The 24,802-nt window shown below is 44.5% G+C and overlaps 1 protein-coding gene across 5 annotated transcripts in view; it reads right to left on the bottom strand.

The window, feature by feature from the left end:
- thrab (thyroid hormone receptor alpha b) overlaps window positions 1-24,802 on the bottom strand; it is a 102,966-nt gene that overhangs the window by 10,874 nt on the left and 67,290 nt on the right. For 4 of the 5 annotated variants that reach the window (XM_023814264.2, XM_023814263.2, XM_023814266.2 and 1 more), the window contains exons 2-8: window positions 21,916-22,178; window positions 11,706-11,767; window positions 9,455-9,555; window positions 8,634-8,781; window positions 6,477-6,682; window positions 2,432-2,578; window positions 1,217-1,475 (exon numbers count right to left, since the gene is read on the bottom strand). In XM_023814264.2, the coding sequence (XP_023670032.1) occupies window positions 1,217-1,475; window positions 2,432-2,578; window positions 6,477-6,682; window positions 8,634-8,781; window positions 9,455-9,555; window positions 11,706-11,767; window positions 21,916-21,971 (979 nt within the window). In that variant the 5' untranslated portion in view covers window positions 21,972-22,178. Of the gene's footprint in view, window positions 1-1,216; window positions 1,476-2,431; window positions 2,579-6,476; window positions 6,683-8,633; window positions 8,782-9,454; window positions 9,556-11,705; window positions 11,768-16,401; window positions 16,694-21,915; window positions 22,179-24,802 lie in introns of those variants that run through there. The other variant, XM_023814267.2, reaches the window with a different exon arrangement.

Raw genomic sequence — 24,802 nt, 5'->3', positions numbered from 1 at the left:
AAGGGAGGGCATTGGGGTGGGGGGATCAGCATGGGGAGGCATTGGGGTTGGGGGGCAATGGGGCAGAAGGGCATTGGGGAGCATTGGGGTGAGGGTAGGAATGGCCTGAGGAGAGGTGAAAGCCTACTGATGGCTGAGAGTGAGAAGGAAATAATTAATATTTATTTATGTTCATATGCTCAGAATATTCTGTATATACCTTCCAAATCTGTTTGCACTATGCATACTGTCTTTTAACTTTGTCTGTGTTTTTAAAATTGTATTCAAAATTCAAGAGTTTACTCGTCACGTGCACAGTAAACATGGGTTCCACTATGTTAAGAAAATCTTACTCTACGTGTCCTCCTGTGGAACACAAATTAACACATAAAATCAGATCAGAAGTATAGATTAAGGTGAAAGTGTAAGTTAAGGTACATGTGCAGTAACACAATAAATAGAATAAGATCCATAAAATACTTTTGAACTTAGCACATGCACAAGGTCAAAGGTTGGATCAATTACCCTGGCCAACATTTGGGGTGATTTGTCTCAAAATTTTATCAGTACCAGTTGTTCATCCATACAATAAGTCTGCAAAGTTTGAAAAAGATCCTTCAAATAGTTTTTGAGCTATCGGACTAACAGTATCAACTGTCAAAGCTAACATTTTTTTGCTATCACTATGCAGCACTGTGTTATAGTAAACAATGCAAACAGAAAAAGATGTAGGGGTAGATAGCTAGATAAAGCAAATTATATCTTTGTGGGGACTCTCCATTAATTTCTATGGGGAAAACTCTAATCCCAACATGACAACCATAACCCCTACCCAGGCCTAACTTTAAGCATAAGTAACCAAACAACAAGTTTTTTGATTGCAGTCACACATTTTTATAAAATTGAGTTTCTCCTTGTGGGGACTAAAAAAAAAAAAAATTAACAGGGCTTTATCACATTTAGTCCCCACAATGTAATATATACATAATCCCCACACACGAATGTTCCTCACTGCTACTTGCAAAGGAATTTCCCCCCGGGAACTATGAAGTATATATTACCTTATCTTATTAAAAGCATGCAATGATGTGTGGGGGTTACAGAGAGTACACATCTTTGATTTTTTAGGCATCTCCTGGCCTGATCACATCACTGCTGGCTCCAAACTACAGACGGGTCTTCCACAGCCCTACCATTTCCGGACAGCCCGCACGCCCCCCCATACGAGAGCCCTCACCGGAACTCATGAGCAGTACAGCCTGCAGCAGAGCCACCTCCGTGTCGTCCAGGTTGAACTGCGCCAGGCTCTTGCCCAGGTCAAAGATGGCATCAGACACCACGCCCAGGCCGCCGTTCTTCAGCTGCTCGCGCTTGACCGCCATCTCGCCACTGAGGGTCAGCGTCTCGCTCTCGGGGTCGTAGCGTACAGCCGCCCGCAGGGACATGATCTCCATGCAGCAGCCTTTGAGCAGGATGATCTGGTCTTCACAAGGCAGCTAGGAGACACGGCAAGAGAGATGAATAGCTGAAGAAAGCACACCAACAATGTACATCTACCTATCCACCCACCTTCCCTAGCTAATCTTCTAGTGCAAGGTCATGGGGAACCTGAAGCCAGCGTTGGACATTTCAGGTCCAGAAGCTACAAATCCAGACCGAGATTTTGTTTCTACCAACCAGTTGAGCATAAAGAATCACAGTTACTCATCTGGTTGGCAGAAACAAAATCCTGGTCTGGATTTGTAGCTTATGGACCTGAATTGCCCAACAACTGCTTGAAGCTTATGCCATGTTCCAGGGAGACACCCTGGATGGGATGCCACTCCAACAGGGGGCACAATCACATTCTACAGGAAACTTAGAGACACCAGCTAGCCTCATGTTGCTGGGTCATGGAAAGGGACATGCAGGGAATATGCAGATTCCACACACACGCACACAAAGTTGCGGGCAGGATTCAAAACCTCAATCCTCAATCCACCGAGCCTCTGTGCCACTTCACAAAAAACAATGAAACCATAAAGTGTTCCAGCTGCTTTGGATGAAAACATCTGCTAGGAAAATGTGTAAAGCACCTATATAAACAAACGACACTGTAAGACTATGCATTGGGTCCTCAGCGTCATGAACTGTGAAATGATTCCAGCAGACTGAGTCTGAGCCTCTCATTCGCTCCACTCAGGAAAGCAGAGCCGTCCTTGCTGAGGTATTAGAGCTCCGGAAGAAGAGTAATTACAGGCCCAGAAAGATATGAAACCATCAAGATGATTACAATATGAAATCAAAGCAAACAGTAATTAGTCAATTAGGCTCAGGGAGGTATGCTGACGGACTGAAACAAGCACATGCCAGCAATGAATGATAAACTTCTCCGGATTTACACAGCCTCGCTAAAACCAACGGCCGACGAAAAACCACCCACATGCGGCTCTGCGGTCCAGCACAGGCGTACCTCAGAGAACATGGGCAGCTTTTTGGCAAAATCGACAACGCGGGTGATGGCGGGGGTGATGATCTTGGTGAACTCGCTGAAGGCCTCCAGGTCCACCTTATCCCCGTCGGACGTGGGGGCCACGGGGGACTGGCCGATATCTTCCGGCTACACAAAGCGAGACAGTGGTCATGGGTCGGCAGGGCTGCCAATTCAAAACAGAACATTTTTAAAGGATAATAAAGCAGCAGAAAGGGATGGAAGGACTGAAGTACTGTATACCGCAGCAATAAGCAGTGAGGCTGTGGCAGACTTTGGGAAGCTCTCCCTGACAGAAATGCCGCTTAATGACTTTAATGACTCCAACATTTTTAACTCCGCTGAAGGAGGTGGTACCTTATCAACCTGCATTAAATGTTATACACTGCCTTAGTATTAATGAAAATTTAGCGTCATTTAACCATCAGCTTAAATAACTGACTGGAATTAGGAAAAAATGACCGAATACCGTCTCAAATGCAGTCTGATTTTAAAATGTCTATATGAGTGGAAAAAAGTGTAGCACAGATGGCTATAATAAATTTCTAATCCACTTTTGTTTGTATTGTGCTGCATGATTGTAATCTACGTCACTTTGGACAAAACAGCCTGGAATGTAATTGAAATGTAAATGTTTACATATAGTTGAATATGCCAGATGTAGGTGCCTTGACTGGAACTCATCATACGGGGCGGAGTAACAGATGACGTAGTGGAAGGGGCGTCACATGGCCCAGTTAAAGGCAGGGGTTGCGCTCAGTCTGCTTTGGGTGTTCAGTTAGCACTTTCCGGCTGTGTTTCCATAGGCTTTCTCCTGGGCACTGGGGTTTCCCCAGTCAAAAGGCAGGGGTTTCAACTGAATTAGTGATAAAATGCCTCATATGACTGTGTTTATGCGTCAGAGCACTGTGAAGGACCGCCGTCCCGCGTCAAGCGCATCCTGCCGTATGGTCACTGCAATTCTGTAAGCTGAATTCATTAAGCAGTTCTGGTAAACATCAAGAGAATGGTTTTGAAAGGGCATTTGAGCATTTAGAGCAGGACTAAATGTATCAAACCGTGCAGCAAACCAGACATTTCCAAGGGTATCTAAGTATTTGGGCAGAAGCTGCAATGCATGTACTGTGGGTCGCTGCAGGATCTCTGCACTCCTGCGCTCTCATTGGCTGGCGAAGAATTCCCAACCCCTTCCTCTGATGTCACAAATGCAGCAGGCACTCACACCTGCCACTTCCTGGGGCTTCTTGGGGTGAACGGACTACTAGAATTTTGAAAAAAAACTGCAAAATGTAACCTTTGGGCCTTCCCTCATAACAACACAGCACATTAAGGCCAGCCAGCATATCACACTGCTGCAGGTTTGCATTGTCAAGCAAGGTATTTACGGTACTTTTTAGACTATTTATTGATTTATGGAGCTGTTATTGCGGCACTGGCCGACCTAATTAGAGAAGCCTATTGCAAATATTTGGTTTATGGTTTTGGGTGCTTAGATACAACCTAAATGGTCATGACCATTTAAATAAGCACATGGACTGTGGCTTTGTGCTGAGGGTTGCTGTTGTTTTGTTTATCTCCTTCTGGAGCATAAGTGCACAGCTGAAGATGATTTTTCACCCACTGGTTTATATGAGTCTGGAGAGGCTGTCTGTGTTTCTGCGAAAGTGGACAGGACAGGTGAGAGAGCTCAGTGCAGGTGTTTGCTTCTGCCTGAGCTCCGGCAGACTCGTGACATTCGAGAAGCATAGGCAGTCGGCACTTTAAAACTGCAGGATCGGCCAATGAGGCTTCCCCACGTCTGTTGAAACCGACGGTCTGGCTACACATTAGTCGTTGACTCATACTTTTTTTGTTACCATGGTAACGCTGACCATTCCTCCACCACTTCCTACATCACAACATTCTGGGCCGTTATTACCTTACTACCATGGAGTGCTTTGCTGCAAACACAATGCGTGCTGCAGAGTTACCTCATTGACATTCTTGCCTGACACAGCTGATCTTGAAACGTCTAGCAGCTCATGGCTTTATTTAAATCGAAACGGATTGCTGGCCCAAGGTGCCGGGCAGTGATGCCAGTATTCAGGTCACTCGGCATACTGGTGTCCTCTGCTGAAAAGGAGCTTATTTCCCATCTAATTATAAAACTTCAAGTTACTTTAAGGTCTCTCTGTCCATAGCATCACCACCCAAATGTCAAGCCTATGACAAAACTTCTTGCCATAGTGTGTTTGTGAATGTCTTTAAAAATACACACACATAGAGACACACACACACACACACACACACACACACACACAGTCGTGTAATCATATCTTTTTGGGGACCACTCATTCATTTCTTTGGGAAAAATGCTAATGCTATCTATGACAACTTTAACCCTATCCAGTCCTAACCATAACCATAAGTAACCAAACAAAATACAAGAGTTTTTACATTTTTAGTTTTTTCATTGCAGTCACGGATTTTTATAAAATACAGTTTTCCGATATGGGGACCAGGAAATGGGTATTCATCACATTGTGGGGACATTTGACTGAACTGAAGTATATAAATAGTCATTTAGGTCATTAGGTCCCCACAAGGTAAGGTATACCTGGACCAGACACACACACACACACACACATAGAAACCAGATGTACTGGATGCCATATCTCATAATTATTTATCGTATTTGCCTCCAGTACCGTGCTACATTGATACCTTAATGTGTTTTTTCTGTCTAAATATGTGTAAGCCTGCAATTTCCTTTAGGATTAATAAAGTATCTATCAGTATCAGTTACTCATTTAGCTTTATGTAATTTAAAAGACAGAAGGAAGATCAGAACTTCAAGTGGCATTTGTTAATGGTCCCAGAATGTTAAATGCCACTTAAATGCAAACGAGAGCATTACAATGTTTAATTAGCCAGCACAATTTTGACAGCCTGTATTAATTAACCTTCAGCTAAAACTCCATCGCTTTATGCAGTCGTGTCTGTGTAGCTATGCTTTATACAAAACGTTAATAAGGAAATGCAAAATGCCCAGGAAAATAAATTCAGGTCTGTAAACTGAAGTCCTACTAATCAAATGTAACAACTCAGCTAAAACATCAACCAAAAAGACGAAATATAGAACATGGGATTGTGTTAAAAGTTATACAAAATATGAGTCTTTGTTATATATATCAGTCTTTGTTTCAATACAACTATGTACAGTATTAGTAACCTTACTAAGAAGAAAAGTAATAGGAAAAAAAACGAAATGAATGAACCGAAGTACACAAATGGTCATTTAGATCATTAGATGTTATTTACTGTAGCACATTTAAATTGGAATTATTCCAAAAAAGTACTGAAGCTATCTATAAGTAAGCCATCCAAGGTCTTCAGACTTGCCTGAGCTCTCTACACCTACCCAAGTTCCTTAAACCTACCTGAGTTCATCAAACATACCCAAGTTCACAAAACCTACCCAAGTTCCCTAAACCTACCAAAGTTCCTTAAACCTACCCGAGTTCATCAAACATACCCAAGTTCACAAAACCTACCCAAGTTCCCTAAACCTACCAAAGTTCCTTAAACCTACCCGAGTTCATCAAACATACCCAAGTTCCCTAAACCTACCCAAGTTCACCAAACCTACCCAAGTTCCCTAAACCTACCCAAGTTCACCAAACCTACCCAAGTTTCCTAAACCTACCCAAGTTCCCTAGACCTACCCAAGTTCACAAAATCTACCCAAGTTCCCTAAACCTACCCAAGTTCCTTAAACCTACCCGAGTTCATCAAACATACCCAAGTTCCCTAAACCTACCCAAGTTCACCAAACATACCCAAGTTCCCTAAACCTACTCAAGTTCACCAAACCAACCCAAGTTTCCTAAACCTACCCAAGTTCCCTAGACCTACCCAAGTTCACAAAACCTACCCAAGTTCACAGTAGAGAAACAGCAAGCCTCAATACTTCAATTGAGACAGGTAAACGTTCCCTAAATCAGCTAATCAGGGGATGACAGAAATATGGACAGGAGTCCCTGCTCACCAGGAACTTGCGTTTCTGTTTCCAGTGGGAACCCTGGGCGTTGGTGTGGCGATGGGCCTCTGTTACCAAGCGGATCAGTTCCCACTCGGTGCTGGAGGGCTCAGGTCGGTTCTGCAGGTTCTTCACCATCTCCTCCTTCCTCCGGCGCTCCCTGTTCTCCTCGATGAGCCGCCGCTTAGCCACTCTCTTGGAGTCATCCAGCACCACTGTGACAGAGACAGAGAAAACTTATTAAAGCCCTGCCTGAATCGTCTTATGCGGAGACAGATTTGGTGCGTACAGTAGGCTGCAGGTATCACCCGGAAATCAAATGTTTCAGAAAGAGTGTGTGTTGCACTTCTAATGGAGGTTCTGCTTAATGCAGCCCTGGCAAGATTCTTTGAATCAATGGACAATAATAACCCAATGCATATTATTGCAATATGCCAAAATGGACATTTTGAAGATAAATGTACAGGTATCCCCCGTTCGTTACAGATTTTTGCATTACGTCACTTCGCTTTTACGAAAGGCCCACATTAGCACCTGGTTTTGCTAACCGAAAAAAATCCAAACAGGATTTTCACTTTTATGAAAATGGAGAATAGCAAAAAAAAACGTTTACCATTTGTTTATCAGCGAACCCATTAAAAATATACAGTCATGCGCCACAAATTGACATTTTGGTCAAGGATGGACCACATATACGACAGTGGTCCCATAAGATTATAATGGAGTGACATCGTTGGCACCGTAATGTCATAACAAAACACACATGTGTTTGTTTGTGGTGACACTGGTGTAAACAAAGCTACTGCTCTGCCAGTTATATAAAAGTAGTGCACATTTATGTACAGCACATAATAATGATAATAAACAAAAATGTTACTGCTTTACGTATTTATTATAATGTGATTTTTAATCATTATTATATAGGCTATGTGTGTAGTAGGCTATACTACCTAGCTTTGTAAGTATGCTCGATTCTGTACTCACAACGGTGAAATCGCCCAATAACGCATTTCTTAGAACATATCCCTGTTTTTAAGCTGTGCATTACTGTATTGATTCTGGTACGTGAAACTGCACTGCACATACATTATTTGCATGTTAGATAGGCTCTGTAGTTATCATATCATTCCTGCTTTTACTATATGTTAGTGTAATTTTAGGTTTTATGTGTTATTTGGTATGATTCCGTAGCTTATTTTTTCCCATATAAATTAACGATATTTGATTCTTTGCTTTACCTGTAAATGGAAAATGTAAATCAAGAATGATATCCAGAAAATAGAATTGTGACTAAATCAAAATGTGAAACACTGGCACAATGCAACAAAATTTCTAAGCAGTCTATGTCACTATAATATACCAAAAGATAATGGAAATTCAAGGAGCAAAATCCATCCTGCCCAAATACAGACTCTCTGACTGTGCCCTGTATTCTGATTAGTAATCAAATAAAAATAACTTGGTTAATTCTAAAAGTATTTGGTAAGACTTTACTTGGGAAGGGCCGAATAATGTAGTATTAAGCAATTACTTATGTATTAATTAACCACAGACTAAGTCTTAGTTACATACTGATCTTATGTTAATTCATCATTAATGAATTGTGAATCGTGCATCATCGCAAGCAGTTACTATGTGATACTGTTAATTCTGCAAACCTTTCTGAGCTACTGAAGAAACTACTGAATGAATAAGTAATGAATAACAAGTGAAATACTGACCTCATGTTTGTTCATCATTGATGAATCGTGACGCATCTTATCTCAAGTAGGAACTATATTTGTTCATGATTTGTTCATAATTTGTACTTCAGTAGTAACTGAGTAACTACTAAGCATTTGTGTACTATCAAGTATTACCAAGTATTTTTGGTTTTAGTCAAAAAAACTGTTTTACTTTCCCGTTATCTATGACAATGCAGTGGGAGTTGGGCTTTTGGCTGCGGCACCACAGCATTTTACAGTGCAGTGTGGCCACACGTGGGTCTGTACGGTCGGGATTACAAAGGCGGAGGACTCATCACATGGCACCGGGGATAAAGAGCATGGGTCAGGCTGCTGCATCTGTGCTGCGCTGATATGCTCGCGTGTTGGACGGATGTGCGAGAGCTGCCGCCGTTCCCGTCGATGCCAGGGCAGGCACCCATGCGCGGGTGAGGCGACTCACGGTCCATGGCCATGCCCACTCCGATGCACTTCTTGAAGCGGCACAGCTGGCACTGGTTCCGCGTGATCTTATCGATGATGCAGCAGCCGTCATACTTGCAGGAGTAAGAGGGGTGCAGGTTCTTCTGGATGGTGCGGCGGAAGAAGCCCTAGAGGCCAAGAAAGAGGAGAAGAAGGGAGGATTAAAGCGAGATGAGAGAGAGCGAGGGGAAGTGAGCGCTGCAGCCAGTCAGAGTTTGGGCACAGTGACACAGACCAGCACTTCACACGGGGGAACTACGCAACGTCTCTGTTTTCTGGTTTTCCGGCTGATACCTTCTTTTCAGGGAACGCTGCATATTTTTGGGTTTGTTTTACATGCCATCTAGCAGCACAGTTAGAGCTACAGAAGGAGAGCTGGCGGTGAGGGGCGATTAAGGGCCAGAGAGCGACGGTGGGAAGCAGAGGCGGTCGGCGATATGTGCAGACATGTCAGAGAGCAAGCGGCAGGGGCTGTCTGACTGCTTCTGCCTCGACGGCTTGATGGAGCAGAGATGGGGCTTGATGTTGGAGATGGTAAAACAGTCCTCACTTCATATGGAGCTCTCCGCGTTTTTGCCTTCCCAGACTCGGCTCTCACCATACAGTACGTTCCCCGGAGAACGAATCTCCAGATCTACTGTACTGGTTTCTAAATGGACCAGCCACATCCTCCGCTTCCTGTGGTGAGTCGCCCCATCTCGAAAACCAGAGGCACTCAGAGATGAGCGCTAGTGCACCAGGCTGCTCTTCCCAGCCATTACCTCACCCCCAGATTGTCTGTCTGTGCAGGGAGTGACCCACCTTGCAGCCCTCGCAGGTGATGCAGCGGTAGTGGTACCCAGTGGCCTTGTCCCCACATACCACGCATGGCTCATCCTTCTCCAGGTAACTGGGGATGTACCCTGCAACAGAGAGGCTCAGCGCTAGTGGGTGGCTGCATCTGACAGACAGCTCAGAAAGGAGGGGCTTCCATGCACCAATATGGCTGTCTGTGGTCATGTGACATAGGACCGAAGATTTTGCCCTGCACACGCTGCACTGCTAGTGCACAAACCCACATTTGAAATCTACCAATAAACTGCATTTATATCATATCATATCATATCATATCATATCATATCATATATATACATTAATTTCCCATTGTTTACTGTGCAATCCGGTTATATGGGAAGAAGTGTCTGACCTCTTCTGTCATGGGATGAAATAGGTAATATAATCAACATGTAATGTAAATGTAAAAACTTAGGAGCAAGTGTTGGTGGAACAAATTAAGGTCACATAAGGAGGGACTTGAGGGGTTACATACATCTTGCGAATCAAAACAGACGCCATTTCGAAATTCCGCAGCAGAAAAATTCCTCAGGCGAAGGGAATGACGGCATCCTGATGTGAAATGAGCGTGTGGTCTCCAAATCGGCGATCGCTTACATTCACACGTTTCCTCAGGAGCACGTGGGGCGCACGTACAGGAAGCACGCGGCCGACACGGCACACGGCGGGCAGTCTGCCGCCCCCTAATGTGTGCACAGCCATGGGAACGCCAGTGCAAGCAGAAGGTCAACACAGAGCGCCCCCTACACCTTCCCACCAGCAATACAGACGTGTGTGTAGCCATGGATACGTGCTACACTAACAGTGTGCCACCCACAGCACATTCCCATGCCCCCAATGACAGGGGCACCCATGCACAGCGGTGACACCTTGCTGGCCAGATGCCACATGTGCAGCTGTATAACTGGCCAGCACGTACCGCCCTCACTGTCCTCGGTCCATGGCTACGCAGCAAACCCAGAAACTCAGCAAACTTATTACAAACTTCTTCTCCCACGTTCTCTCATGACAGTGGACTTTGGTGCACTTTCAAGGCCGTGGCCAATGTTCCTTCACTGGCAGACACCTCAGCACATCTCCTACAGAACAAGTAAAGGCCCCCTTACTGGAAACTGGGGGCTGGAGCCTCATTCCAGCTCCACCAGGGCTCATAAAACGAACAGCCGATCATCCGATGGAGAAACAGCACTAGACTATGATTAAGAAAAGTGAGCAAACCTAAAGCAATCAACTAGAGTGCAAATAGAGACTTGGGATACAGAAAGTAAGTGTGTGTCTTCTCTATTTAGAGCAATCTGTCTTTCCTCTTTATACCATTAAAAGAGAGCATCAGGAGACCTTGAAGACAGTTTTACGTTTGCAGGTTAAGGTACAAAAAAAAAAAACTAAACCCACAATTTCTCCATCTGAGGTAGAAAACATGAAGGACGCATTGACCCTCTTATTGAGTGTAATATGTAGAATCAATCAAAAGCGAGGCAGATTACAAAGACAGAGATGTCACAGAACAAAAAAACCGAGCTGATACTAATGAGATAGGATTATATTTCTGGCTGTAAAATGAGCACAAACTCATCCTTCACCCTGCTGGGATTTTGCCTCGTTGGTCTTCAAGTAGAGCAAAGGCTCCCTAATATTTTGCGAACAGTTGTTGCTCGTTATCGTCTGTATCACTTTAATAATGAACTCTGAGGGCTTCTGGAGAACATCAGCACTCTTCCAGCACCATTCTACTTTCGCCTGATAAACAAAACTCAGCACCCTGCCTCTACATATCGACTTCTGGACCTGCTCAACAAGATTATGACACTTATCTGCCCTGCTGGCAACCGCAACACGAAATTAGGCTACAATATGGCACTAGGGAATACCTTATGTATTCCATCTTAAACACCAAAATACACATTTTCCTGTATAAGTGAAGCCTCTAGATGCAATCAAGTCCAAATGGTCCTCGGCTGCCACACTTTTGAGACGTCTTACAGTCACTAAGCAGACAGCCTCTTCCTTGAACTCATTTTACTTTCTTTTGTCATCCTCCACAAATCATCGCCCTTCAAAAATCTTGTTTGGGCCACAAAGAGATCTTGTCGAAGGCCTCAAAATGATCTCGAGCACCCAACAATGAGCTTCTAGTTGGTGTCACGTAACTCAAGGATGTTGTAAGACTTCCCATCTCTCTTCCTGCTGTCTGTGAGAATGCCACGTGGACTCTTACCAGACATGCCCTTCACCGAACACTGGCTGTTTTTCCTCTTCCTTTTTGGGCCATCGAGCCACCTGCAGTAGGAGAAACAGATAGAAGAGACAAAACAGGAAGTTATGTATATCATCACTGAGGGCCCCATTTTCACTTATTCTGTAGTGTCTAGAAATTGAAAGCATTTCTACTCAATCTTGAATCGGTCTCCAACAAGAGTATCTATGATTTGGACTTAATTTTAGAAGGAGATGCAAGATCTCTTTTTCCCACCATAGTGATAAACTTTCTGATTTCTTCTACTCCTTCATCTACTACTTCTGTTATTAACTGTGTAGTGATGTTATTTTATTTGTTTTTGAAAAGACTGTCCCATAGTGCAACAAATTTCCTCAGAACAGACAACATATCAGTTAATTCATTCAATAATAGGTTTGGGTACGTTAATCACAAAACAATCAGTACAACCAATGAAAACTTTCTTTGATTTATTTGTATGAGAACTTTTAGATATGAGTGACTCACATGAATATTTGATCAGATTAGCATCGGTATCGGGTTGGGTATTTGTGATAAAATACTTATGTTTCAGATCAAAGGATCGCCTTCCTTCCGTCATTTATTGAAGCGTTTCTCCTGACAGTCTTTACCACCATTAGAGTTGCCACCCCTCCCATATATTACAGCACCAAAAAGAAAGAGTGTAAATAAATAAAAAGCTGTGACAGCTTTTGAAACAATACAGGATGCAATTTGCCCTGTATTTTCGCACACATTTCGTAACCCTCAGCCCCCCAGCACATTTTATTGTCAGGGACACAGAGTAGGGGGGGGATCCTGGTAGTCAGTAGTGTGTGTTATTTCTTTAGACTGAAAATGGCAACCCTACTGACTATGCCTTTACTTACAAATATTGCCAGGGGTGATGCTGATAGTAAATGAGTGTAATTAAACCATATTCTTGAAAATGGATTTGATTTTTTTCGGTCTCACATCCCCCAAAGCATCAATCTCGACCTCCCCAAAGTCTCGGTCTTGACTTGGACTCTCAAAGTCTTAGTCCTGTATTAGTCTTCTATTGGATATATGTGGTCTTGTCCCCATCACTACCAGACACTGTATCCCACAGTAAGTAAGTGATGTAATGATACACAGCCTTTCACTGTGATTTTGAAAAGCAGGAGGCTAGCTAAGTGCTCCACAAGTACTGTGTCACCCAATGGGGGTCTCAGTATGGGGGGGGGAGGGCGACAAAAGGCAAATGGGGACACTGGTTCTGTGAGAGTGATAAGCCTTTAGCTAGCATGCCGCTAAAAGTAGTTTGCTAGCTCTTTAGTCCTTGGGGATGGCTGCAAGCAACCTTTACGTAACAGAAAGCGTCCTAAAAATTCACCACGCACTAAATATAATTCCTCGAGAGAATCGCCCTTGTTCACTGGTTTCTCATCGCAAATTGACACAAAGCTCAAAATAAATACTGATTAATGAATGTTTATTACGATTGTTATTGAGATTGCACCCTATAACAAAAATAGGGCACTATAAGGAGCATCAGTCGTTTTGTCGTGTTGTTCATAATATCAAGAGCCAATCTAAGTGCATTATAAAGTGCACTACAAAATACCCACAATGCAGTGCAAATCATAGGGTACAGATGTACACTGTGATGCTCCACGTATACCACACTTTAGTGAGAACGTGATGTCTGTTAACAAGTCACTGCTCAGAAAATAGATGGCATAACAGCATTTTTGTTTACAAAAGTAAGCAGATTTTTAAATAAATAAACTATTCTGAGCATAGCCAGTGGCACAATGAATTGAAAAACAAAAGGGTGTGATGTCACAGGCAGTTAGACAGATACAATCAGCCATCTATTTTCCATCAAATTCAGACAAAAGCAGTAAATCTCCTGAGTGCTTGGAAGTTCTTCCGTAACAGTGGACTTTCATTTTCCATCAGTGCCAGCCTAATACAGGACCAGGGTGAGCCTGCAGCTTCTTCCAGGACGCACAGGGCATGAGGCTGCCAGCCTATCGCACGGCACACAAGACAACAAGTCATCTAACTGCATTTTTTTTTGACTGTGGGTACAAGAGGAATGCCCAAAAGAGACCTACATTGTCACAGAGAGAGAATGCAGACACACAGACTCGATTTTGGATGCAGTGCATCTCTATATGACAGCAACCTTTGTTTTCATGCCCTTTTATGCAATAAGATTATATCAATTACAGTCCATTTAAGGCAGGGGTGTCAAACTCCAGTCCTGGGGGGCCGGAGCCCTGCACATTTTTGAGTTTCCCCTCATTTAACACACCTGATTCAACTCCTTGTGCTAATTACCACACAGCTCTTGAGCTGAATCATTGGTGGTGGAACAGGGAAAGAACTAAGCTACACAGGGCTCCGGCCCCCCAGGACTGGAGTTTGACAACCCTGATTTAAGGGTTAAATTGCACAATCAGCTCACGTGGGTCAAGCTTGATAAGAAGTTTGAGGCTTACTGTCAAAACAAATTGCAACTAAATGCAAATTGCAAACAGATGCAGCATCCTAGATTAGCCAGACTGATTGTGCTGCACTGCAGTCTCATAAACGGCACATTGAATCACAATCAAGTCGAGCAGACGACTGAACCAACTCAAGGCCACATGACAGTTGACAGTGCTGCAGTTATAGCTACTGCTGTAATAACAGGACGCCTCTGTCGCTCCTATGTCGGCTGGGGAGTGCCAGGTCAGCGCCGCAGCCCTACGAGAGCCCAGCTCCCACGCGTCTGCTTCAGCACCTCAGACAGCTCTCAGAAGGAGGCTCAGGCCGGATCAGCGCCCGGGATCTCGCCTCCTGGCCATCGGAGCTGTATGGCAGCTGTCCACCATTCAGGGGACACAGGCGAAGCCAGCCACCCCCCCCCCCCTCCCCACGGCGGATGGGGGAAAGAGCTGGTGTCACATCAAACACATTCCGATCAACCTCCCTAGGAATCTCTGTAATGTGTTTCAAGCTCCTAGGTACTTTTAAGCACCACTGTGTATTCTGCTACCTAGACCAGAATGGAGGGGACATAGACCTATCCATGGGGGTGGGGGGGGGGGCTCACTGGGTCAGTTATCAGCTGTATTATCTGTCACACTTTAATCTCGGGACACGAGCCACGCCACCCCCTAATTGAGTTAGCGGAGCATGGCTTAATGGAAACACAGCGGCTGTGTGACGGGGAAGCGACCCCGACCAGCCCCTGACGTAACACAGGCGTCTTAAATGAGCGTCGCCTTCATACCAGCTCCAGCCGGGGCTCCCAGGGGAGCCACGGCGCGCTAAACTACAGCGCGTCCAGGTAATTAACGAAGAAGCGAGGAAATAAGGGGCCGATCTGCATTATGACCCCCAACCCCCCCCCACCATGGGAGACGGCCGCTGAAGAGACAGCAGGGCAGAGCAGCCAATCCCTGCTCTCCGAAGCATCAATTATTCCTCACAGGGACGGACCAGCTACAGAAGACCGACATTAGGAGGCGGTAGCGCCTCACTTCTGTGCTATGGCAGGAGGTCGGGTTCGAGGGAGGCGTGCAGACCGGCTTCACGTGCCACTGCTGTGCTCCAATATACGTACCGGTCTGCAGCAGCACTGTCGCATCAGATGCAAAGCATTTAACCAGTGTAACATCTGATTAACAATATTAAAATTAACTGCGATATGTGCAGCGGCATCAGGTTTGTGAAAATTAGAGTGTGAGCAAATCTACATGTAGGGGGGTGGGCGACAACGGGGGGGCAGGTCTCACCCCGCCACCTCGGGTGTGAGGATTCAGCCGGTGTCTGCCCTGCCTTTTCTAAGACAGTCATTTTAAAATTGGCCAAGCCGGCTGTTTTGTGCTTATGCCCTGTGTGGCTGCTTGCCCTGGATTGCAGTGTAATTGAAAAGCGAAGGAGCATAGCGTTTAAGGTTAGGGCAGCGTTATATCAGACTCACACACGGTGCTGAGGTATGAATTATACAGTCTTATTTTTTTATTAGCAAGCAGCTATCTGTGGATGCTATTTAGGGTTTACGTTAGGAAACTATATAATTCTTTACAGGTTGGTGATTCTAAATAGTGAACAAAACAGACATTCTGTCCTGCTCATTAAGATCAAGTGATCCAAACAGTATTTCCGGCGGGAATAAACACTTTTTGTTTTTATTTGAGCATTTTATTTCACGAATCAAAATAATGCTTGAATGGTAGTAATAATAGCATTATTATTGACAGAGGACAAAATAATATTTTTTTGCTAAATTTTGTTTAAAAACTGTGTTCAATATATAATAAGAAAGGATGCTTCATTTACATCAATTTAATTGCTAGCAGCTTGAATGCCCTACATGCCATAATTTCTAGAAAAAAGTTAACATTTTGTTAATCATCCTGGCTTTTGTTAGCATGCAATTCCACAGGGTCAACAGGAAGAGCGAGGTCACCTGACTCCTGGTGGCACACGAGAAACACACATGGCACAGCAAAGCATCGTAAGGTTCGTCTTCATGACAAAATATGCACAGACAGACCCACAGAAACACAGACAGACCCACAGAAGCACAGACAGACCCACAGAAACACAGACAGACCCACAGAAGCACAGACAGACCCACAGAAACACAGACGGACACGTGTGCAGAACAGGACGGGACAGGACAGGAGGACGCTCTGGATGGCGCAGGGATGCTGACCTGATGACGCAGTGGGACTGGAGGATGTGCATGCTGAGGTCAGTCGCCCACGCCTCTCCAATCGCCCTGAGTTCTCGCGCCCGCCGTGTTCTCTGACAGCTCCTCCAGAGTCGGGCGGCTTTTGTTCTGAGCCTCTCACTCTCTCTCTCCCTCCCTCATCACCGATCTCTCTATCCCGCTCTGGTCCCTCCTCCAATCGCCCCCCTTGTCCATAAAAACCATCCCCGTACCGCTCTCTCTCACTCTCATCTTTACCCCCTGATTTCTTCTCTGTCTTCTCCTCCACTTCCTCTCACCCAACCTCAGCAGCATTCAAACACCACGCCAGCCTGAATGTCAGCTCTCAGCAGCGACCCTGCGCTGCTTTAAAATCACCAGCTAACTCTCACGATGACCGTCTGTCCCCACCCACAAATATGTGTGTGTGTATGTCTGTGTGTGTGTGTATATATATATATATATATATATATATATATACACACACTCACACATATATATATATATATATATGTGTGTGTGTGTGTGTGTATGTATGGGTGTAAATATACACACACACATATTTGTGGGTGGGGACAGACGGTCATCGTGAGAGTTAGCTGGTGATTTTAAAGCAGCGCTGGGTCGCTGCTGAGAGCTGACATTCAGGCTGGCGTGGTGTTTGAATGCTGCTGAGGTTGGCTGAGAGGAAGTGGAGGAGAATATATATATATATATATAACCAAACTGAATATGAGCCTTTTGGCATTTTTAGTTTTTCAATTGCAATCACAGATCTTTGTGGGGACCTAAAAATGGTCCCCATCCCATCAAAATAACAGGTTTTTATTACATTTGGTCCCCAGAATGTAACATAAACATAACCTCCTACCCCCCTCCCCTACACACACACACACCTGTAATCATATCTTTGTGGGGACTGTCCATTCATTTCTATGGGAAAAACCCTAATCCCAGCAATGACAGCCTTATCCCCAGGTGACCCCAGAAATTGAAGTAAATCTAAGAATGCTTTAAAGTATTTCACTGCATCTGCGTTGCTGGAAGATCTTGTATAACAGCATCCTGATTATTAGAGCTCGGATTTATTAATTAAATTTGATGAATTGAATAAACAGATCAGCCTGCAATGAATTAATTTCACCAGAGAGTTGCCCGCTGGAGTTTTTTTTCCCTGCTCTAAATGTCCCACTTCAGGCTTGGGCTAAATCCTGCACACAGCTGCCATGACATCATGGACCGTGTGCTGCCTGGGCTGGCCAAGACCGGAAACGGGCAGGCCTGCTTTCACTGGGCAGGCCTGCTTTCACTGTCAGCACACAGTTCACGGGGTAGAAGCAGGATCAGCGGCAGCACCACCACCCATGACCCAACCATATCTGTATGACTTATGCAAAGGACCAGGTTCTGTTAGAATTTAAAAATACGTTAAACTTTATCAAATATAAAATATCCATCCATCCATTTTCTGAAACCACTCATCTTATTCAGGGTCACGGGGGGTCCAGAGCTTAAAATATACAATATACATTTTTATATTACATTTCTATAATATGTAATATAAAACATGACTTTTTAATATAGTTTCCAGACACCTGTGACCCTGCATAGGACAATCTGATATAGAAAATGTTGGGATGGATGGATGGATGGACGGACAGACGGATGGATGGACGGACTTCTTAATTTTACGCTTGTTGCAAAGAGTCAATACATTTTAACAAATTTTTTAATTTATCTATTTATGATATTATCATATAACTCCATGAGGCCTCGATATATCTCCTGTGTTTATAGCCCTGGGAGCAGAGGGCCGCACACAAAGGCCTCGCCGCGGAGGCTGAGCCGTCTCCCTGCTCCCTGACATATAATTAGCAGACGTCATTCCCAGAGATGGATTCGCCGGATAAGAAACAGAGCTGCCCCCCGGATGGCAGCTGCGCCGGTTTTACACCTGCTTCCCGCCGATAAGAGGGGGCCGCCTGGATATCGAGTGTCACGGAGGATCCGTCGGACAGCAGAGGTCCCCTCTCTGCACTCTCAGCGTCCACAGCAAATGCTCAGATGTCCACGGGTGTTGATCTCTCAGGAACACTAACCTGATGCTGAGGATGAAAACATCTGAACTTCAATATTCGACATGCCCACTGTATTTATGTGCTGGTGGGGCTGCTTTCAACTTCAAGAAAAAGCTAAACATATATGAAGATATATGAAAACAGACTCTGAGTATGGCTTTCGCAAGCTGCTTCATCTGAGATTTATTTCTGTTTTCGGTTTTTAAAGCTAATTGGGGGATGGTGATGTCCGGCATGTGGTTCAAAAGAACCACTCGCCTGCGCTGAACAGCCAGGCTTTCTCCAAGTCCCCCTCCCTGTCCGCTGTTGCCTTGTAAACTAGGAAATCTGTTTGGGACAAAGTCACAGATTCAGACTGGAGCCTCTGCCAGCCTCCATACGCACTGGTCTCAGGCGCCCGGCGGGAACACGTGCCTCACCGCAGGGAAGAGGCCAAAGCCGCACTGATCACAGTCGCCTGTGATCCTCTCTCCATCCCTCACCTCCCTGTCCATTAGGTCCTACCGCCATGCAGCAGAGGATCAGCACCACTGCACAGTGCAGAAGCCCTCAGTGATCAACTAACCTATATACACAATGCTGTCTTAGGCAGTCAAATTAAATGCAGAAAGCCATTTATCTGCATGGATAATTAAGAGTACTGTATATTTGCTCATAAACATTAGAGTATATATTCTGAGCCCAACAAAAAATATAAATTTCTTCTGTTCCTCAAAATGTTACCAATACTTCAGCTCCCAAACTTCCTCTCAGATGCGCGCTAACCATTCCACGTATTTGTTAAATATCACCACCAGCTCTCTGAATTAATTAAATCAATCAGTTAAATTATTTGATGAAGTACTGATTAGCCAAACACAGTGTGCTAGCAGTCGAGTCAACAAATACACGGGTTTGAATATCGGACGGTTTCTGCACGTACTTGTGTGATTTCAGGAGTGGTCTTGAAGTGACTAATCAGACTCACTTTTTTGACAGATGTAATATACTTTTTTCCAACAGGAAGACCATTTAAGCATCATTTTCTTTGACTGCTTCAGAATTTTGCACAGTATTGTGTCTGTGCATATATATATATATATACTGTACAGTGTATATATATATATATGTATATATATATATATATATATATATATATATATATATATATATATATATATATAGGAATTCGGAGTAATTTTTAAAACTCATTTATCTTTTATGTCATTTTGATTGCCATCAAGGCAACAAATAAAAAAATGTGGTTCCTGAGTCTAGTTGAGTGCAGACAGCGTGGATTAATTACTGCTTGGTAACCCCTGAATGATCAGCAGGAAGAAGTTACTGCGCGTGGTGCCATCGGATGACAGTGTGCTTGATTCAGGAGACTCGTTCCAGTCACCGATCCCGCGGGGGCACCGCTGATCTGGTGGCAGGTGTCTGTTGCTGCAGCGTAATCAAAGTAAGCCTCAGCAGATCTGCTTTCATCCTGGTTGGTTGGTCAGTGCTGACAGAGTTTGACTCTACATTCCGGAAAGTACTTGTCAATGCCTTGGCAAAGGACCAAGTCATAGAGCAAAATATGGGACTCCCCATACCTACAGGATAAACCACACCTACCAAATCAGCACCATTAATCGTCCAGCCCTCCAGCCTGAGGGACGTGCTGCCAACAAATACTATGCTAATGAAGCCTCTGTAGAGCAGGTGGCCTGCATGCGTCTTCTCCAGACTTGAGGAGGTGACTGACCCCATGGTGCTCACCAAGACCTATAAGCTCTCCTAAGACTCTGCTTTGCCAGACGCTGCTTACATGAGGCAGTGAAGAGCTTTTCTGCAGGGAGAGCCCGGAAATTATTATGCAACAAGCATTTTCACCCGTTCAATCAAGCAACCCCATCTCCAGCTTTGTGATCAAAGAACGTTCCAAGAAAACGGGTTTTAACATCAGCTTTCAAGAAAACTACAGGCTATTCAGAAGAAGCTGACATGCAACATGAATTATAAGGTAGGGCTTATCTCCTGTGTGGAGAACCTAGCAAGGGCTAAATTGAGGAGTTTTAGAAGAAAAAGACCCATCAGTCAAATGTTGGGGAGGGGGGGGTTGAAGAGGGTGGGAACAGGTACCGCACAATGCTGGGACAAATTGGGAGCATCCAAACATCTCCTTAAGTGCAAAAATGGGGCCAGTAGAAAACAGAGATAAGAGAGAAACAGAGATGCTATGGTGATGAGACAAGGAGGGTGAGACACCCTGAGAGAGCTGGCAGTGGAGCGGTTAGAAAAGGGAATGGGAGGGAGATGAAAGGAGGAGATAAGAAAGAATATGCAAGAAGAAGAAAGGAGAGAGGAGATGAAGTTGGGGGAGGGGGGGTTGATGGTCTACTCAAAGAGTGCTCAAACTCCTTAATGAAGCAGCTACCCATGAACAATATATGACAAGGATTTTGACAAGTACGATAGGACCAAGGCAGTATAGTGGCTCAAGTTGGCTTAAGTCTGCATGTGTGGGTCGGCCCTCATCAGTGCCATCATTGATTCTATGCGGCGACAAACATAAAGGAAAACACTGTCTCACATCCAAATGACTATACAGGGGAACAGCAAATGGAGTCTAGTTGTTGCTGAACAGACTGACTGCCATTGTGAATGTGCTGACTGGGGTATGGTCCACAGCAGTAACTGCTTGGATGGACAGCCAGTCCATCAGGCCAGCGGGAGTGGGAGCGGGTGCTTGGAAGTCATCATTGGTTACTTGTCGGCATGGGTGTCAAGTCTCATGATTTACCCCTGAGGCTCATGTCTTTCAACACTCGTAGCTCTGTGAGGTAAATATCATGGGTTGCCAGGAGCCCAAACCATACAAAGACAAAATGACGACATGCTGTTGAGTGGACATGAAAGGAGAATCAATCAAGTCGGCAAGTTTCACCGTTGCAACCTCCCCTCCCACCGGTCAACGACTTTGACCATGATCTGACCCCCAGGTGACAAGGTTAAGGACCCCACCATTTTCCTTTGATGGCTTACTGTTCCCACCTCATCGTGCAGGTTTTTAAAATCTCCCATATCACCGTTCTCACTGCAGTGAGGTTTATCATGTCTGCGTCAGGAATTATGACTGGCCAGTGGGAAAGAGGCTGATCCCACGTGATCTTGATCGTGTCCTGAATAGGAGCCGCTGTTGTCATGTTCCTCAGTTAGGCCAAGCTATGCAAAAAACGGATGTGGCTACCATCTGAATGAAATATGTGCCTGGTAATGCTGAAAAAGCAAATGAATTATGCAGTAGCGGTTAATGCAGTCATTAGCTAAAAGCGAGCAGGGTGAAGGTGAACACTGAGGCTGATCAAATGAAGACGACAGACAAATCAGACTAATGATGGACAGGGTTAACTAATCATATCCACAAGCCAGCTGATTCTTTTTGTTTTTTGGACAGGCAATAGGCAGGACATACCGTTTTTCTTCCCCCTCTGATAAGTTAGGGTCCTGCTCCTTGGGCATGTGTTCCATTCACCTCAATTCCATCCAGCAGCCAATCGTTCGAGACTGAGGCAGGCCCCACCCTCGGATGCGTACTTGGCATTCGCAGGTTGCGCCGAGTCAGTCGGCCATCACGCAGCGGCCAAGGTCTCCGCGGCAACCCTTCCCGGTGACATCAGACGGATGCTTTGACTCTGACTTCTAGTGCTCAGGGATTCAGAGAGAATGGAGAGGCACCTGAAATAGAAGTAACTGATGTTAGTGTACTGAAATGTCATGGCAAGACTTCTGTAGGTGAACATATAGTACCAGGCAAAAGTCTGGATACGTCAAGCCGTCTACATAGGAGCGTGATAATGTTGCATCACATGACCTGGCCATCTGAGCAAAATCCAGTAGAAATGGTCTTAGAGGAGTTTTGTCTGGTACTGTAGATGGCTATGACTCTTTTTAAATTAGTTTTCTTTATTTTATGCTTTATATGAATGGTTGAATATTTTTGAAATTCAATGACAGGTTGCCCTCTTAGTCGTATTGTAGTGTACAGGAAAAAAAACAGAGTAACTGAGGGTAGTTTTGAAAACTCTGGATGGCTAGACGATGCTGAGATGCTTATTCATAACAGGTTTAAAAATTTCTCAGACAACCATCCATTCTCCAGAAGTGCTTATGCAGCACAGCTTTGTGGTTTGCCTGGAGTCATCATGTCACCAAAACTGATATTTTCGGTACCAAATCAGAATCAAAGCACACAAAATGTACCAGTTTTTCCCTAGTGTCAGTAGTATCCAATCAAAAGTTGGTACCTGTTACCGTACTAGATTACACTAGATTACACTGTTACCACACTAGATCACACTAGATCACATTGTTACCACACTAGATCACACTGGTTTACACTGTTACCGAACTAGATCACACTAGATTACACTGTTACCACACTAGATCACACTGTTTCCGTGCTAGATTACAGGAAAAAAAAAGATTACAGGGTGTGTTTACCAAATTTCATGCTGTTTAAAATAATAATCTTTAGCAGAAGACTACATCTAGTTTGTGATTTAAGACTCTGAGCAGCCACTGCATGTTGCAAACAAATTTGTGGACGCCCACCGACACCTAAAGATAAACAAACTTTCAAAATAGCAGAGATTCAGCAGCTGCACCACAACAAACATTTGTTGATAAAAAACATTTGTTTGATAAACATCAAAAGTTACATTTGGAAATACTTCAGGGACGAATCATAGTCACTAAAATCCTGTTTGCAAAAGATGTCAGCATTCTTTTCAAACTAAAGCAAATGATACGTCAAACCTCACTAAGAACATGAAAGACAGACCATCCATCCATCCATGTAAATATCTTTACTTCTTTTATTGTTAATTTCTTATTTATATTCTTCTGTTGATTCTCTTAGTTTTAATAAAGAAATGTATGTTGAATGGAAAATTAGTTTTTGTTATGGCATGGAATTAGGTATTGAGAATTGAAAGATTTCAGTCGTATCGATACCAACTACTAAACGTCTGGTGTCATGACATCCCCAGCCAGGAGGCTGTCCCAGGAGAGGCGTCGGGCAGGGGACATCCTGCGCAGCATGCCAGTCTGCCACAGGGCACACACTCACGCACAAAAAATACCAGTTCAGAGACACCGGTTCACCGTGGGAAGACATGAGTGCCGGCAACATGCAGGCATCACACACGCAGAGCCGGAGGTGGGAATCAAAGCCAGAGCCCCAGAGGTGTGAGGCCATGGTGCTGCTCAGGGAGACGCGACACCGCCAAGAGTGTCGGCTCCCGTCATGGCCGCTGGGGGAGCGACTCCAGCAGGCAGCAGGATGTTCCCGGAGCATGTGCTGGTGATAAGGCTGCTTAGACTGCGTATCTCCCATCCTGGCGGTGGGGGGGCAACCCTGAACACAACCTGATTCCCTGACTTTGAGGGAGGAATCACACTTGGATAGCAGAGGCAAAGTCTGCCAGACGTTCTTTCTTTGTGTGAGGTTTACAAGGGCACCGTCTGTCTTAAAAGTCAAGGCGAGTGAATGGGGGGGTGGGGGGTGGTGATGTTTTGGATTCCCTGTGGTGCTGCACAAATACTAAAGTGGAGAAATTTGTCAGTGACTTGCTAAAAATAAGGCTTTTATGCCTCCATGGGTAACAACCTCGCTGACCTTCCCGAGGTCATCAAAGAAGGGATTCAGCTGCACAGCCCCAGCAGCAGAACTTTTCTAGGACTTGGCAGACTGATGCACTGGTGCGAGCTTTACGACGTCTGTACAGTTATCCGCGCTGTTTATAGTTCTGGTGATCTACAAATGTTACCTTTATTTACTCATGATAAATGCAGTCAGTATTTCTGCATGCCTCTTAAGTTCTTAAGTCTGCATTCATTGCTCGATGCAGTTCACTGTGGATCTTTCCAGAAACAATGGAGGCGATTATGTCATCAGTGCTCTGTCTTGGTACATGGCATTAAAACATAAAGGTAGGAGTGTCATGGAGAACATAGACCCACACGATCCAGCCACCACACAAGTTTTTATTGAAACGTCTAGTTCTGGGTGTTTGGATACTTTCATATTGCTAATGAGAGAAAAACCACAGAGACCAACAAAGAATGTGGCAAAATGGCGCCCAATCACTACAGCTGTGAAGAAGCTTCCCCTGCCGTAATCCTGCTTGATTTGGGAGGTCGTAATTGCACATGGTATGGACCCCCCACTAGGCTCAGGCGATTCCAAGAGAACACTGCAATATTTACCCCTTTGTTGCTTCAAAACGATAATTGATTACTCCACCATTAAACTACACTTCTGTATGTAATGGCACTAAAAAAATCCCGCCATGTGAAGA

The sequence above is a fragment of the Paramormyrops kingsleyae genome, chromosome 5 (assembly GCF_048594095.1).
Source record: "Paramormyrops kingsleyae isolate MSU_618 chromosome 5, PKINGS_0.4, whole genome shotgun sequence".
Taxonomy (NCBI): Eukaryota; Metazoa; Chordata; class Actinopteri; order Osteoglossiformes; family Mormyridae; genus Paramormyrops; species Paramormyrops kingsleyae.
The sequence above is the reverse complement of the archived record's forward strand: the minus strand, read 5'-3'. Positions and strand labels throughout refer to the sequence as shown.